Source organism: Ictidomys tridecemlineatus, chromosome 2 (genome assembly GCF_052094955.1).
Source record: "Ictidomys tridecemlineatus isolate mIctTri1 chromosome 2, mIctTri1.hap1, whole genome shotgun sequence".
In the NCBI taxonomy this organism is placed as follows: Eukaryota; Metazoa; Chordata; class Mammalia; order Rodentia; family Sciuridae; genus Ictidomys; species Ictidomys tridecemlineatus.
This window is the reverse complement of record NC_135478.1, coordinates 226629749-226646924: the sequence shown is the minus strand read 5'-3', so window position 1 is coordinate 226646924 and position 17176 is coordinate 226629749. Positions and strand designations below refer to the sequence as shown.

At 46.4% G+C, this 17176-nt stretch overlaps 1 protein-coding gene across 1 annotated transcript in view; it reads right to left on the bottom strand.

The window, feature by feature from the left end:
- Window positions 1-17176, bottom strand: part of Galntl5 (polypeptide N-acetylgalactosaminyltransferase like 5) — a 36718-nt gene that overhangs the window by 2691 nt on the left and 16851 nt on the right. The window contains exons 4-9 of the mRNA XM_078028006.1: window positions 14330-14496; window positions 12608-12730; window positions 9243-9492; window positions 6812-6929; window positions 3385-3534; window positions 1050-1184 (exon numbers count right to left, since the gene is read on the bottom strand). Of these exons, the coding sequence (XP_077884132.1) occupies window positions 1050-1184; window positions 3385-3534; window positions 6812-6929; window positions 9243-9492; window positions 12608-12730; window positions 14330-14496 (943 nt within the window). The remainder of the gene's footprint in view (window positions 1-1049; window positions 1185-3384; window positions 3535-6811; window positions 6930-9242; window positions 9493-12607; window positions 12731-14329; window positions 14497-17176) is intronic.

The window sequence follows — 17176 nt, the reverse complement described above, 5'->3', positions numbered from 1 at the left end:
TTTAGGCATTGGGGTGTTCACACAGATTGGAACACCAGCTACTTCCTCCTCCCCAACCCCAGCTGAAGAGTCAAGTCAGGTGGTGCATGGAGTCACCACAAGACACCCAATGTGAGCAGTGTCAGGAGAGAGGTGGGCCAGAGCCACAGGTGGGCACAGACATGATAGAGCAAACTCATGTACAAGAGGAGTGTCTCAAAGGACAGAAACAAGCAGGCAAACCAACTCGGAGAACTGAACTGAGATGCCCAGGCAAGTGGACTGGACATCAGAAGTGCAGGAACCCAACCAAGCTGTCAGCCCCAGAACCTGTGCTGGAGGCAAAGGAAGGAGCTTGGCCCAGCTCAGTCCCAGTTGGTATGGACCAGGCACAACTCTCTATGAATGTCTCTCTGAGGCAACCACATTAGCTCATCTGTTTGGCGTGACAATCAGGTTGGCAAAGGCTCCAAAAGCAGGCAAGGTCCCTGGAGGCCACCAGGACCAAGTGAGTTTACCAAATAATTGACAACACTGCACTTTATCCCAGCAAGGTACGCTGGAGTCCTAACTCTGTGATAGCTTACACCACTAATGCTCAAGGTCCTGCCAACCTGGAAATTCAGCAGCAGATGTACAATGAAGGCTTAGGAATTGTCATTAAAGGGGGGAAACAGTCAGGCATGGTGGCACACACCTATAACCCCAGCAGCCCAGAAGGCTGATTGCAAGTTCAAAGCTAGCCTCAGCAACCTAGTGAGGCCCTAAGCAACTTAGAGACCCCTTGTCTCAAAATAAACCACAAAAGGGGGGAATGTGGTAGGGATATGGCTCAGTGGTTAAGCACGCTGGATTCAATCCTTGGTACAAAAAAAGCGGGGTTGGGGGAGGCGGGGGATATAAATAATAGCTCTTGATGGAGGCAACTCTGGCTGTGAATCTTATTACACCTTTTTCCATGAGCTTCCAGACTTGTCCTCCAATGCCACTATGTGGTAAGGCTAGGGATCTTTTTAATTCTTAGTTAAGGAAAATGATTAGATTATCTTTCACCAGAAGTTCACAGATACCTCCAACTCTGGGAAGATGGTATCCAAATACCACTGGAATGACTTGCACTTCAATTGTTTTCTTAATTTCACACGTTCACTAACGTTTCCATAGGACTTAAATTTCAAAGCAGGTCTCCGGTTTAAAAAATGCGCCTAAATAAACAGAAAGAATAATTTCATTAAAGCCAAACAAACCTTTGGCAATCAGATCATATCAAATGGAGCAGCATATATTTTCAACATCTGAACTAAACAAAGCAAACCAACCAACCTTCCCTCTGTCTAGGGAACAAAGCAGAGATACAGCATGGGACCTTAGATGACTCACCAGCTCAGAGGCTCAGGATATGCCATGGTTCAGGGTTCAGGAAACTGGGCCTACTTCTCAGGAGCCAAAGATCCCCAGCTGCCCACTGCAGTGCCCCCTTTCTCCTTCCAGGACAAAACCTGTCACTTTTGGGTCTCAATGGATACTTCTATCTCTCTTCAGGATGGGGATGGTGGTTATTAAGGGAGAATGGACTCTTGGGGAGCCAGCCTGGGTTCCAATCCTGACTCTGCCATTAATTACCTGTGATCTTGGGTGAGTTTTTTGCACGCCTGAGAGGTTGTTGGGAGGACTTCATACATGCAAAACCCCTGGGAGAGGAGGCTGGCACATAGCAAATGCACGTCTGTATTGGTCTTCATTATCACAACTGGTTACTATCTTGTATTTTAGGGTGAATGCCTAATGGACATCATCAGTCCCATATTGAAGGATGCGTCCTAAGTAGACCCAAGCCTCTTTGGAAGCAGAACTGCTGCATTTTCATTTATGTTATGCTAATGCCTGGAACTAGTGTTGAGAGGGTCCCACTCATCCATGTTGGTGAGCCATGTGTACCATGTTGTATGCTCCTCTGCATTTCTTGACCACACCCAATGATGGTCGAGTCCTGGCCGTCATAGTCTGCAGCCTATTTCCCCAGGGTGAAAATAATCTCAGAATCTTTCATAACTAAGCGAATGCAATTTAACACAATGGAACATCATTTTTTAACCTCTCATATTAAAAAACTACGCAGTCGGGCTGGGGATGTGGCTCAAGTGGTAGCGCGCTAGCCTAGCATGCGTGCGGCCCAGGTTGGATCCTCTGCACCACATACAATCAAAGATGTTGTGTCCGCCAAAAAAAACCTAAAAAATAAATATTAAAAAAATTCTCTCTCTCACTCTCTCTTTAAAAAAAAAAAAAAAAAGTATGCAGTCTAATGTAGACCAGTGTGAGAGACGGGTACTTCCATATACATTTGATGACAACGTAAAAGATAGCACAGACACTGAGGACAGTTTGGGCATATCCATTAACATTTAAAATGCACGAAGTCATGCATTAACACTCCCACACCAGCAGGGCTGGGAAATTCTCAGAGCTGACCAACACTTGGTCCCGTCAGACTTTAAGTTTTTCCAATCCAAGTCCAAGAATATCTTATTGAGGTCTTCATTGATATTTCTCTAATTTCAAAAGAAATTGAGTGTTATTATTTTCATAATTTAAAAACTTGGAATCACAGAAACATAAGGACTCTTACACGTTTCTGTCCACGTGATGGGAATGAGGTTGCCATGGGATTCCTGCCCTTCCTTGTTTGAGCATGGCGCCAAGGTCCTGGCGAGGTGCTCATCCCTTCAGGAAATGCACAAATGGAGGGGCATGGCTTGGATATAGAAACCTTTATTGGCAGAAAAAGAGGTTCTCACACGCTCCCATGACCAGTGGCACTGCAGCACTCAGGGATTCGGTAGTGGGGAAGGAGATCTAAAAACTTCCACCTGGAGATGGGGGAAGGGAGAGGCTGTTTGCTTTGGGGTGAGGGGTGGGGCAATTCTTTGCATGGAAAAATAGATATAGGAGAAAAACAAGAATTTCTTATGTATGTTGGGCTGGGGATGTGGCTCAAGCAGTATCGCGCTCGCCTGGCATGCGTGCGGCCTGGGTTCGATCCTCAGCACCACATACCAACAAAGATGTTGTGTCCGCCGAAAACTAAAAAATAAATATTAAAAAATTCTCTCTCTCTCTCTCTCTCTCTTAAAAAAAAGAATTTCTTATGTATGTTGGTTGATTTACTTCTGAAAAACTCTAGTGTCCCTAGAAATTAAAATTTTTAAAAATGAGGTGCAAATCTAGCAGCATAGAATTAACTGAGAACGGGACTGGAGATGGGTGGAAGAGTGTTGAAGGGGCACCGCTAAGTTATGGAAAACAGAAAAGGAGAACATTCGGATCTGGGAGCAACAGAGGCTTCTTCCCAAGAAGCCCTGCCCTGGGCCTGGTGCGCCCCTCCCTGTGGCAGGTGCTCCTCACCTTGTGCTCATCCATCCAAACGTGCACCACTCGGAGGTAGTTCTCTATCACAGCTCTCTCCAAGTCAGGATCTCTTTTTAAATGGTTCCTAACAACGTGTCCAACTCGAGAGCAGGGAATTATATACAGTTGGCCTCCACACATCCAGATCTAGACAAAAGAAAAACAAAAACCATATTCAGATATTTTTGCTAGGAATAGGCCACTGCTGAAGTTTTTGTTGTTGTTGTTGTTGTTTTACAAACATAAATCATAATATTTATTGTTCCTTATTTCACTTAATTCTTTCGACAGCCTTGTAATGAAGATACTCTAATTATCCCCCTTCTATAGGTGAGGAAACGCACATATGGATTGTTAAGCAGTTTGCACAACGTGGAACCGTTAAGGGGCACAGACAGTATTCAAATTTATGAAGTCTGGCTAAGAGCCAGCACTCTGGATGCCAAGCAGCCCTCCTTTCTCATCCTAAATATTATTAGATGCAAGCAAGAGACAAGAGAAATGCCAGTCCTGACTGAAAAGTTAATAATCCATCCTTTTTTGTATCTACCACCTATGACATTTATTTTTAACGATTCACTACATGAAAGTAAGATCAAGTCATTGAAAATGAATATAAAAAGCACACATAAGAAAACAAAATTCACTTCTCATCCTGACATTCTGAGCTAGACAACAGACTGAGGCCCTGTCTTAAAACTAAAATAGGAAGAAAAGAATGAAAAGGCTGGAGTGTGGCTTAATGGTTAAGCGCTCCTGGGTTTAAACGCTGTCACCAAACCAAACCAAACCAAACAAAAAAACATAACCCAAGACGTGTACTGAAACAAACACACACAACATGAAGATAACTGGCTTTTTTCATTTGATGTTATGCAAAATTATTTGAAAAGTCATGCTATTTGAGCATTTGGGTGGTTCCCAATTTCATTATTAAAAAAAATAGACCACAAAGAATGGGCTTCTGATATAAATTTTGTGCATATCATTTGTACATCTGGCAGAGTATCTGCCATGGCAATTCTGCTGACTGGAATTTAATGGCTCTCACGTGGTCCTCAGGTCACCAGTATCAGCATCACTTGGAAACTTGGTAGAAATGCCAATCACTGGGCCCACAGAGACCTCCTGAGCCAATTCCCAGCATAGAATCGCAGCCATCCCAGCCAACCCAGCACTGGCTGAGCCTCCAGGTGGCCACAGAAGTGGAAGCAACACCAACAGAAACCAGCCATTTGGCTAATACCAGAACCACTCTAGCAGATGAGCTAGGAGGGAAAAAGCAATTGATTGTTGTTTCAAGCCACTGTGCTTTGGGATATTTGTTACGCAGCAAAACCACTGATACACAATACAGCATTTTTCTACTAATGCCAGCTTCATTTGTTTACTTATTTCTCTTTCCATTTAGCTGTTCATTCTAGGAACAGTGGCAGATGGAAATCTCATTCAGTAAACATCGGCGGCTCACTCCCCTCCCTCACCTCTGGACCGGCCATTTCCCTGACACAGTGATGCTGGACTCCTTTGTCTGACAGGCTTCAGCCAGGGAAATGCAGGCCCAGGTAGCTCATGGGGAAGCTTGGTTACTCCATGTGGTTTGGTTCCATCCGTTCAGTAGGACAAGAACATGCCCTGAACCCCTGCTACTCCCAGAACAATGATCAGATCTCACAGACCCAGAAACCAGCGCCCAGTACAGCCAGCAGTTGCTGTTCCTTTAGTTACTGGACTGTGGCAGGGGCCATAGTGCCTGGCCCAGAGGCTGGGATTCAGATGGGAGGTTCAGGTGGCTCAGAGTGGAGGTTCTTTCACCCAGATGAAGAGAGAGTGCACTATGCTGACCACCAGCATGACTTTTCAGGTGCAGAGTGGCTGAATGCCAGCCAAATCTCAAAGGGCACCTGCGATGAGAAGTCTGAAGATTTAGGAAAGAAACCTCAGGACCCCTGCTCACAAGCAGCAGCAGGAGTTCCTGTGAAGGAAACGGAGAGCCACAGAGCAGAGGAGGGGACCTGGATCCTGGCTCTAAAATCCAAAAAGGCTTCTGAAAAAGACTGCTCTCTGGGATCAATGCTGCTGTGACATCCACTGGATGGAAGACCAAAGCAAACCACCAGGGACCAGTGACAGTTCCTGGAATGACGTCACAGGATGTTGTCTAATTAGACTGAAGAGCAAATGAGAGATGAAGATGTTTGTGCAAATGCACAGATGATTCCCAGGACAGACAAGGTCAGAGGCAGCTGCTGGTGTTGAGGTCTACAGCTATTTATTAACTTACATTTTGTTTTTGACAAGAGACCCCCAGAATGCTTAAAAGATACGGAGGGGCCATTGGGAATGGAGTGGTTGAAAGTATTGGGACAGGGATAATTAATACCTTTGAATAGTATATCAGCTGTCGTTTGCTACCTGCAGGGAGTGGAATACTCTTACTTTTCAAATATGCTTGTGTCATTCACAAAAAATGATTTTATTCTGAGACCCAGGATGAGCTTATACATGATTAGGTGCTGAAAGGGGGAAATTTCTTCTACAATATTCTAGGAGAGCAATATAGTAATATGAGGAATAGTTGTCCAAACAGAATAAAAGGTGCCAAAGGTTTGGGTGTTATAAAATCCTGCCAGGACCAGCAGGAAACACAAGGGGAGGCTGGGGGAGGAGCAATGAAAACAACGAACACGAGATTCCGCTAAGCAGAGGCTTGGAGGAAGAGAAACTGCTGTACAGATTCCTAGGTGCACAATCAGGGACCTGAAGATTTAGGAAAGAAATCTGTGCTTGAAAGAAATAAAAAAAAAAAAAAAATGAAATGACCAGCCGAAAGAACGAAAGAAAAGGGGGATGAGATATAATCTTAAACAGAAAAAGAATTGGAAAAAGAATACAACTCCAAGACAGTGGAAAGAGAACCTGCAGATTAAAAGTAGATTAACTTGCTGTAGTATCCATTCAGAATAACAAAACGTACGGGGAGAGAATTTATTTATTTATTTATTTTTTAAATATTTTTTTTAAAGAGAGAGTGAGAGAGGGAGAGAGAGGAAGAGAGAGAGAGAGAGAGAGAGAGAGAGAGAGAGAGAGAGAGAGAGAGAGAGAGAATTTTAATATTTGTTTTTTGGTTATTGGCGGACACAACATCTTTGTTTGTATGTGGTGCTGAGGATCGAGCCCGGGCCTCTTGCATGCCAGGCGAGCGCACTACCACTTGAGCCACATCCCCAGCCCCACGGGGAGAGAATTTAATGTTGAAAGTTTTCAGTTTTTGCAAGGAGCCCCATTCATTGTTGTTTGCAGGTGACGCTGGAGGGGGCCTGGATGCTCAGGGAGGAAAAACCACATCATTTACATGACTAAAAGTCAAATTTTGCTCTCTCTATAAAAAGGTAACTATTTTTTTAAAAAAAGTTCAAATTACCCTTAGTGAAATCTCCACATTTTCTCCTCCCCAAAAATTCATGCCCTTGTCATACTGTCCAATTTCGTAAAAATAATGCCGATTTATAGCAAAAAGCCCTCCGGCCATGGCAGGTGACCTGGGAAGAATAAAAAAAGATAGTAATCATGAGTTTTCCTAAAAATTATATTGAATATTAGTGTAACTTAGTTAGAAACTAGGAAGCAACTGTATCAATACCAACATTATCTTAACATCCAGCTAAGTGTGTGAAATTACTAAGTTTAAACTACAGTCACTTAAAAGTAGTCAATGACATTTACTTAGCTCTCACCAAATTATGTGAACATCATGTTCGTCGTATGTGTTTCATTTGTAGCTGAGCTGTAGGAACTGTCTACACTTTGGGGGCACAACACTAGTGTGTTCTGCATGTATGAACTGTGCAATGTTCAGGTCAGGGCAGTGAGTGTGTCCATTATCACAAGCAGTATCATGACTTTAGGGCGGGACATTTGGAATTCTTTCTTCTAGCTATTCTGGAACATGCTGTACATTATTCTGAACTACAGTTCCCTGCCTTGCCCGACAACAGAACCCCAAACTTACTCCTCCTGACTGCGGCTCTGCCCTGTTGGCTGACCCCCCCTTCTCCTGCCTTCTCCATTCCCTCCCTGGCTTCTGGGGTTCACGGTTGGACTCTTCACTTCCTTGAGATCTGTGTTTTTTAGGTCCCTGTGAGGTCCTATGGCACTTGTCTTTCCGCATCTAGCTCATTTCCCTTGGTACAATATCCTAGGGGTCTATCCACATGGTTGCAAATGAGCATTTCACCTTTTTATGGCTGAATAATATTCCATTGTACCACATTTTCTTTATCCACCCATCTATCAATGGCCATTTAGATTGATTCTTGGCTGTTGGGAGTAGTGCAGATGTCTCTTCAGTGTACCCATATGATTTCCTTTGAGTCTATAGCCAGTAGAGGGGTCTATTTTTGAGGGATCACCATACTGTTTTACATAACCTATAACAAGTTTCTGCACATCCTCAGCAGCACTCTGGAGACAGGGCCTGGTTAAATTGCTGAGGCTGGCTTCAAAGTTGCCATCCTCTTGCCTTAGCCTTCCAAGTCGCTGGGATTACAAAGGTGAGCCAGTACACCTGGCTCCTTTCAGTTTTTTTTTTTTTAGTCTTGGTTTCATCTTTTAAGTCAGAGGTAAGGTTGCTCATCAAGGGTAGGGTGTTCAGGTTGGCAGGTAGGTGGACTAAGGAAAGAAATCAAGATTTTTTTTCTAGCCACTGGGGAAAAATGAGTGAATAAGGCTCTCCAGAGCAGCAGGGTTAGGGTTGGGGCACATCTTTTAAGTTTTTGGCAGAATATGTCAGGTCACACAGAAGAACAAAGGGAACAGAGGATGGGGTTGGTCCTGTGTCGGAGATGGGCAGAGCTTGTGGCAGAAGGAAAGTGGCTCAGCCACCGTGGTGCAGGCAAGAGAAGCAAATGCATAGATCAGAAGATCCAGGACATGTGAGAAGGAAGAAAATGCTGAGGGGATAAAGGAGAAATCAAAAGGCTGGTGTTCTGGATGGTGCCCAAGAAGCAGAGCAGAAAAGCCAGGCCAGGAAGACGCTGGGTGGTCCAAGAGAAGGATACCGTGTCCCGTAGTCAGAGATGGGAGCCCGAGAGATACCAAGGTTGCCATCTTAGCTGACAATGTAACAAAGCTAACTTTTGTACACACCTACGTCTCCTAATAACCCCGTGACGTATTAGTCTCCAGATGTGACAGGGAGGGAATCCGAGGCAGAGAGGCTTGGTGACTTGCTGTAACTGAATTAGAAGAGAGGTGCAGGTAAGGACTCGCTGGCCTACAGAGTTGGAACTTTCATGTGATTTGTGACGAGGGATGAGTCTGGCACCAAGGTATCAGTAAGGAAGCTCTTCAGGACTGACCTCGTAAATGCAGCCAGAAGTCCCAGCATTCAAAACAACCAAGTGAGAATTAATAGCCAATTCAGCTGCTCTTCCATTTTAAAATATATTTTCCACAGTGAACAAGCTAGGAAAACCAGGCTCATCTCAGCCAATGAAATCACAGGTGAAAACACTTGGATAATGTTTGATATGTGCATTTTCCTCTGGGCTAACTTGGCCTTTTGTTCCTGGATCAGCACCCAGGTGGTTCCTGACGTCGAAGCCCGTGTTCTAAAGAGGGGAATCAGGGATCAGAGGCATCCTTACTAACCGTGGTGGTTTTCCAAACCGGGATTCACATTTTCAATTATAGAAACTTAACATCTACCCAAATCTGGCACTCAGGAGGAGTTTAAGAAACAAGCAACAAAGCAAACCTTCATTAAGTCCCAGAAATCTAGGGAATATCGGAAAGTTTCTTTCTCAGATCCCAATATACATATGCCGCTTCCCCTTAACCATAAGAAATCTCACCGGATTGGTTTACTTGGTCCGTCTGGTCCTTCTACCTCATAAGAGAAAACTTTATCCCATTTAAATTGCAGGTTCCAGTCAAAAATGCCCCTTACAAGAGGAGAGGCCTTGTATTCAAAGGTCATCTCGTCGATGACGTCTATCAGAGGGCACACTACCATCTTGGGGTTCTTGGAGACGGCCTGCAGCAGGGGCTCCAGCCAGACTCTGTTGACCTCGCAGTGGCTATCCAAGAACACCAGAACGTCCCCTGGGGAGGCAAGAACAGACTGACGCTAATCCACCAGGGCAAGACTCGGGACAACCAAACCCAAACAGGATGCAGAGAGGACCTGCGGAACATTCCCCGTGTTGGCCCTGGAGGAAACAGGAAGCGCGTACTTTATCATGTCGGAAAAGGCGGGACACCATGAGCTGGGGTGTTCAGAGGAAGCTGGCGAACTGGGCTAGAGGCTGGTTTGGGAAAAACCCTAAAGAAGCAGGTGGAACTGAGCTGGGCTTCAATTTTTAAAAGTCATTTTAGTTTGGCCTTCACTGACCCACTTAATTTAGCAAATGCTTCCTGAGATGATACCTTCTCAGGCACCGGTTTGGTGGTTTCGATGCAAAGGTGCATAAAGCTTTTTACTCTGAGGTCAAGTTTTGTTTTGTCTTAACTTGGAGCCTCACCGTGGCGTTATTTATTGTGGTGCGGGGGATGGAACCCGGAGCCTGATACCTCCTAGGCCAGCACTCTGCTTCTGAGCCACACATCGCAGGCCTGAGTGCAAGTTTTAATGAGGGTCTGTTCTGCTTAGACAACATGGGAGTGGCCGGGCCCAAGCCAGCTCGGTGTCATAAAATACATTCTACACATTCCAGGCAGGAGGGACTTCCAACGTCAGCTACTTATTTCCCCAGGTTTTTCTTCCTATGGACAGCCCTCTTTTCCTTTCCACATTGATTTTTCATCAAATTCTCTTACGATCTTGTTTTGGGTGAAGACCATCTCTATAGAAGCTACTGCTCCCCAGGCATGCTGGCCATAGAAAGTCCTTCCCTCTCCTACCTGGGTTAAGCCCACACCTAGGGGCAATGTCAGCTGCTGTGGCCCAACATTATGCCTTTGGGAAGGAGGTGCTGACTGCTAGCAGTCCTTCCAGTTGTCCTGCAGATAAGGCCCTCCAGAGAAAGCCACAGGGACCAACTTAAACCAGACAGAACCGCCTGGCTTCCCTTCTAGGTGACCTAGAGTGAACTCTGCCCATTATAACCTCAATGCAATGCCAAATCCCCCACCTCAGAGGCAATCCCATCTGCCATGCGCTGTGCCTGTGGCAATCCCTGCTTACACCTGGGGCACCACTCCAGGGTGAGTAAAATTCCCTTGCTTCCTTTGTTTGAGGAAGCACTGCTGTCTGGCTTTGCACTCACCCAAGTGTGAACACATTGCATTTGGTTACTGGCATTTCCTAGTTACCCGTAGCTACTTCCAAACCACAGAGTCTCTGTTCCCATGGGTGGTGGTGTGTGTGTGTGTGGGGGGGGGAACAAAATAATCTTTCCTTTAGGTATATTACAATCCGTCTGATCATAACATTCCCTTTCTTACTTCTTCTTCACTTTACAAAATCCATACAAACCTTCCTCGTTCTCCTTGGTGGAGTAAGCTACCTGCATTTCTGAAATGCAGTGTCCATCCTGTAATCTATGGGCAACTGGCCAGCAAACTGACCCCCACCAAAGGGACAGATAGCAATAAACAGTATGAAGAAAAAGAAACTGGAGTAAGGAGGACAGAGAGGAGTGGGGGTTTGCTCTTTCAGACAGTGTTCCCCTCTGATCTGAGGTTGAGTTTGTGTTTTCGTTACCTGTTGTCAACTACAGTGTGAAAATACTAACTGGAAACTTGCAGAAATAAGCAATTCATAAGTTTTCAAGGGCACACTACTCCCAGGAGGGTGAAGAAATCTCACCTACCCCTTTCTGCCCACCCAGCACCTAACATCCCTTTGTGCAGTGTATTCATGCTGTACATGACATCTGCAAGTTAGGAGGAGTAGCTTTCTTGGGTTTCAGAGGGTAGTTGTGGTGTCACAGAACTTGTGTTCAGGGAACCCTTATTTTATTTAATGATAGCCTCAGAGCACAAAGGTAGCGAAAGACAGATGAACCCTGGAAACACAGTCCTCATGAATATGTAGATTCAGGTCACTGGGGAGTCTTGAACTATCTTGTGGATTAAGGGTGACAACTGTATAAAGTTGGTTTTGATGCTCCAACGGACTACATTGTGTTGGTGGTTTGTATTGAGTTCTGAATAATGAGTATGTATTATCTTTGTAGTTAAGAGAACATCTCCACTGATCAGTCCAACTTAGAAAAAGAGTATAAAAAAAAAGAGAATCAAAATTTACTTTTATTTGGCCTTTCATTCAACAAGAAGGTACTTCCTGCTAGGGAGCAGGGACATCCAATTGCAGTGTGGACTGATAAAATGTCCTTAAAAGGGACCTCTCTTCTTTTCTCGTTTCCTGTTCTACAAACACCCTGTGATCAGGCAGGTTTGGCGGGAAGCTTGAGGAGGAGGCGCCTCTGGGGAGGTGCTCGGATCTCGCCGGGCTCAGCTGCCCAGCAGTGTGGGTGGCTGATGCCCTTGGCCGACCATGGCTACCGAGTGTGTTGTGATGACCTGCTGCGGGTGAGGGGCTCATCTCTGATCACTGGTCCACGTCTGGTTCCCCTACCTGGATCTGGGACCTCTCTCATTGGCCCTGGGCCTGTGCTGCTCAGATCACCCTTCAGGAGAACATGTAGATTGGACACCTCCATGCTGCCCAAGCTTTGGGGTCTACGGCGGTTCAGTCAAGGTCACGTTCCCCTCAGGGCATTCCCAGAGTGACTGAGCACAGTGTGTGTGTGTGTGTGTGTGTGTGTGTGTGTGTGTGTGTGTGTGTGTACGCATGTGTGCGTGTGTAGGAAGGGGACCCAGAGACGGGTCATTCCGGCCATTCAGGATCCTTCAAGGCAACCAGCCCATTAGCCTCTCTGAGAGCCACACTGCAATCCCAAGCTCTTCAGTGCCAACCTCCCTCCATCCCTCTCTTCCTGCACATGTGCCAGGCCAGAAACCTGAACCCTGTACAGGTGTTTTCCCACTGGGTGGCCCACACCGAAAAGACTCAGAATTTGTACCCAGGGGAACTGGGTCGGTAACAGGGCTTGGCATTCAGGATTTTGCAAAAGAATATCTTCCATTTGAAATAACATAACATTTGGAAGCAGAACACTTTCAGAGCCAACAGAGGGTCTAAGGCTTGAACCCGCTGACAGAGGGAGGGAGCTGCAAGGCACACTGTGGCTCGTGTCCTGAGGGACGTCCATACCTGAAGCATGTCCTGCTCCAATCATTCTGGATCGAATCAGCCCCTCTCTCTCCTTGTTTCTAATTAGTTTGATCTTCCCCCGAAAAGTTTCCAGGTAGCCGTCTAGTTTTTCTTTCAAATCATCTAGAAAAATATCCAACACCTGACAATTTATAAACAGCAACTGTAGAAATTAAAGCAACTTATCATCATTATGGATGGGTTCCTAAAAACAGTACTATTCCACAAAAGTTTTGACTTTAAAATTTTGTCTTCTGTAAGGGAGAGAAAGACAAGTGATTCATCATCAAAATCACCAATAAAACACCTCTGCTTTAATCAATCACTATTAAAATTTTAACAGAAAAAGCATAAGTTACGGCACTTTGCTACTCATCGACCAGATTGTACCGTGATCAGCTAGGCTTCTCACCCTGTGGTGACTCTTGGGCAAGTTGCCAACACACTCCAGTCCCCGTTTGCTCATCTGTGAGAAGGGATGCCCACCACGTTCCTCTAGTGAGAGGAAGAGATCGCCCCGCACAGAACCTGGCACCTAGAAGTCACTCAGTGTTAGAGGCTAGCATGGTGACGTGAGCGGCAGCTCCGGAGGGATGGGTGGACACAGGTGTGGTAGAGCACTAGATTCCTCAGCTCGGTGCATGGATGTGGAGCTGGGATCAGTGGGAGCAGGTTCAGTGACAGTGGCGAAGGCAGTGTGTCCCTCCTCTCTCTAAAGATGGCCAGGGCCCTGTCAGAGGCATCTCAGTTCAGCTCTCTGCAAAACTCTCTAGCACCCAGGGCACAGGGGCTCTGGGAGCCCAGACTTGGGGCGGAAAAGCACAAAACTGGCAGCATGATCACTGACCCCAAGTGGCTGGGGCTTGGACATTTCAGAAGACAGTCATGTGGTTGGTGGGACAGGGCGGTAGGAAAGGTGGAGGGTAGCCATTGGCAGCGCCCATGGGAGTCAGACAGGCTTTAGTTCAGCACACTGCCCGACCATCTGTGACGCAGCCATTGTGAAGTCAAGGCAGGGTGTCTCAGTCCTGAGCTCCATCGGGACCCAGGCCCTGGGCCCTGTGTTTGAGGTTCTACTGGGGTCCAAAGCCCAGGTTGAGGAGGAGTAAAGGTGTCTGGTCTGGCAGCACCCCCAGGTCTTGGCCCTCAGCAGTGACCCCTCTAGTTTCTTATGAAGGGGACGGAGTGCACCATAGCAGGTCAGACTCAGTGGGGCGGGTGGACTTCCCGCCTAGCCTGTTTCATGTTGGCAATGTTGCTTCAGCATGCCTGGCTCACCGACGGTTTGTTCTCGGTTGTAAGCAGACACCTCATTTCAGATTCTAAGGGGTTTTAACCAGATTTGGTCCTTAAAAACCAGTACGCATGGAAAACAAGCACTTAGCTGAGCTGGTCCAATTGGAATGCTCCACATGAAGGGCTTGGGCCAGGTCCTTTCCCTGCACTGAAGCCTCAATCGCTCCCCATATTTTGGAGTGACATTTGCTTAGAGGCCATTTCATCCTGAAGTGGTCTCCAAGGACGAGGCTGGTGCTCCCATGCAGGCTCTGCGGAAGCCCATCAGGACAGGGGCCAGGTCCTCCAGATCCACCATAGGCACCCATGGTACCCCGCGCAGTGCCTGCCTAGGCACCCGCCAAGAGCATTGCTGGGTGAATCACTCCAGTGTCCCGAGGGAGGCTACACCTTCACGGCAGGTCAGACAACCCACGTCCATCTTACCATACTCGCTATGGTCGTCCACCAAAATAATCTCCTCCAGGAGGTGCGATGGGGTGAGATATATGACACTGGACACTGTCCGGAACAAGACGTGAAACTCCTCATTATAGAAGCAAATGACGACGCTGGCAGTGGGCAGGTTCGTTGGGTATTGTTTCCCCAGACATCTGCAGGAATAAATAATAGGGAGAAAGTGACTCATCCAAAAGCCCCGAATGCTTTGGGGCCTCCTTCAGACACCCTTCCCCATTTCCAACCACCACCCTTTACTCCTTTATTGACGATTATGACAATAGGACGACAGGAATCTCCAAGTGCAAAAATTAAGATCCAAACCTTTCCTTGACTTCTGACATCGTGCTAAGTTTTGGAGATCATTTCCCCATGATTGCTCTGACACTGTTTTGATGGTCTTAGTTCTACTCTAAATATAAGCACAAATTATACCCTCATTTTAGCTTTCATTGTAAAAATGAATCATTGAACTCATACGCATGTTGAAAGGGTCCCACTAAGTTTATTTAGACTATCTTCAAAGAAAACTCTTTCAACATTGTTGTCTGGTGTAGCAAAAAGTGCAGTAGATTATGGTGTAACTGAATTTCTTCTAACTATTTGACAAAAAGGTTTTATTTTATCTTGTGCAAATGAGGGGAAAACAGAACTCGAGTAAATGTGCGTTATTGACTATTTTTGTTTGGATGGTTATATTACTATTTGGTTATATTTTGAAATCTTTTGGTTGTAAATTACAGAAATCCAGTGGAGCTTAAGTTAGCTAAGGAGGTACGTTGTACAGGACCCAGTCATAGGAAGGCAGCTGGAGCCTCAAAGAACTAACGCTAGAGGCCCGTCTGGACAGGCCTTCCCTCTCCACTCTTGTCTTTACATCTGAGACTAATAATGATAAGGAAAAGCAACATACTCTCCATCAAAGGGAGGTTCAGTAAGTGACAGATGTGCTTGTGCAACGTTCCTTCTGTGACTGTGATTCTCCTCTGCAGTGGGGTGTGTTTCCACCTGTTCAACTCCACAGAGTGAGAGATGTGCTTGGCACCAGCCATAGGCCAGCACCGAGGGTGAATAAGAGACTTTTCTTTAGCAAGATCCAACTTTACAGGACAAGGGGTCACAGGCTCCGCCTGGCTCAGGGGCCAGCCCTGAGCTGATCAACTGGGGCAGCCAGTGGGAGCAAATAGAAAATCGTCGTCCTCCCTGCAACCTTGTGAAGAGGTCCATGCTTCCTGGGGAAAATCGGGAAAGGAGGCCGGGAGGAGCAAAGCTCCAGGAGCCCTGGACAGTGCCTCCAGGACAATCAAGCCCTGAAGGCACCACGGGGGGGAGAGGCCTCATCTGGACCAGGTGGAGATGGGCAAGGTGTGCTTGCTGAAGAGAGGCTGGAGACGCGCTCAGGGGACGGAGACTCCACGAGACGACAGAGGCCAGGAAAGGCCCCGCAGAGAGGAAGAGCCAGCGAGTCCTCCCCACACTCGGCTGAAGCATTGAGGAGACGTGGCTTTGGGGAGCATGCAGAAGAACCCAAAGGCCTAAGCTGCAGTCGGGCTACTGAGTGACGAGAAGAAGAAGTGGGAGGGCGGGAGGGAGAGAGGATGAGGCCGTGAAGCCAGGCTGAATTCATGGGAGGTTCTCACCTAGAATCAGGGTGGTTCAGGGTGAACTGCATCTGCAGTCTCATGTGTCAGTTTAAGCAAAGCTGAGCTCTGTCCCTCCGGTGGGATGATGGTGAAGGAGCCTGAATCCTGTCATATGAGGACAGGTGACAGGCCTCCAGGAGAGCCTGGTGTGTGTGTGTGTGTATGTGCACGCTCACACACTTCTCTAATATTAATCAACAAACTTTGCTTTGATATTTCTTTCCAGAAAACTTTTTTGATCTGAATAAATTAAGGGTAAAGTAATTTGGACAAAGCCTGTGTTTGGTCATCCTGGCGGGCCCATCTGCTATTAGCCTATCACTGAGATCCACACAGTGTACTTAAAGCTGGACCCTATGGTTGAAGTGAGTCCCTGCCCCCAGCCCTGTTGAAGTCCCCATCCCCAGGTCATCAGAAGGTGGCCTGACAGGGAGACAGGGTTATCCCAGAGGTAATTAGTAAGATGCACCCAGTGCAAGGTGGCCATGTCCTTATACAGAGCGGAGATTTGGATACAGTGACTCACATGCGGAGGAGAGACACTGTGAGTAGACAGAGGCCAAAGATGACCATCTGCAAGCTGAGGAGAGAGGCCCTCCATCTGGAATCCATAAAGAACTCCCCAAACCCAAGAATAAGAAAGCAAATGACACAATTTAAAAATGGACAAAGATACTTGAACTTCAACAAAGGAGACACACAGATGGCAAGTGAACAGATGAAAAGATGCTCAACACCATTCCTCAGGAGGCAGACACTGAACTGCCAGTGCTCTGAGGAGAAGGCACAGGATATGCCTGCACTGGGACCAGGTCAAGCACACACCATAAGCTCCAGCCTTTGCATTTCCAAGTACTTACCCAAGAGGGAAAAAGATCATCTCGCTACACCAAACTTGTCTAAGAATGTTCAAACCAGCATTGTTTCTAACAGACGGAAACTGGCAACAATCCAATGGCTTATCAACAGGTAAGTAGAGCAATAAACAAATCGTAGTGCACCCCTATGTGAATACTTCTCCCAGCGAAGAAGAATGACCCCAGGGATGAGCAATTTCCGACGTCTTTCCTCCATAAATGTGAACACAAGCACATACACACACACATACACACACACACACACACACACACACACACACACATATATATATATATATGCACAAAGGTGATTATTACCTAATAATGAAAAGGAA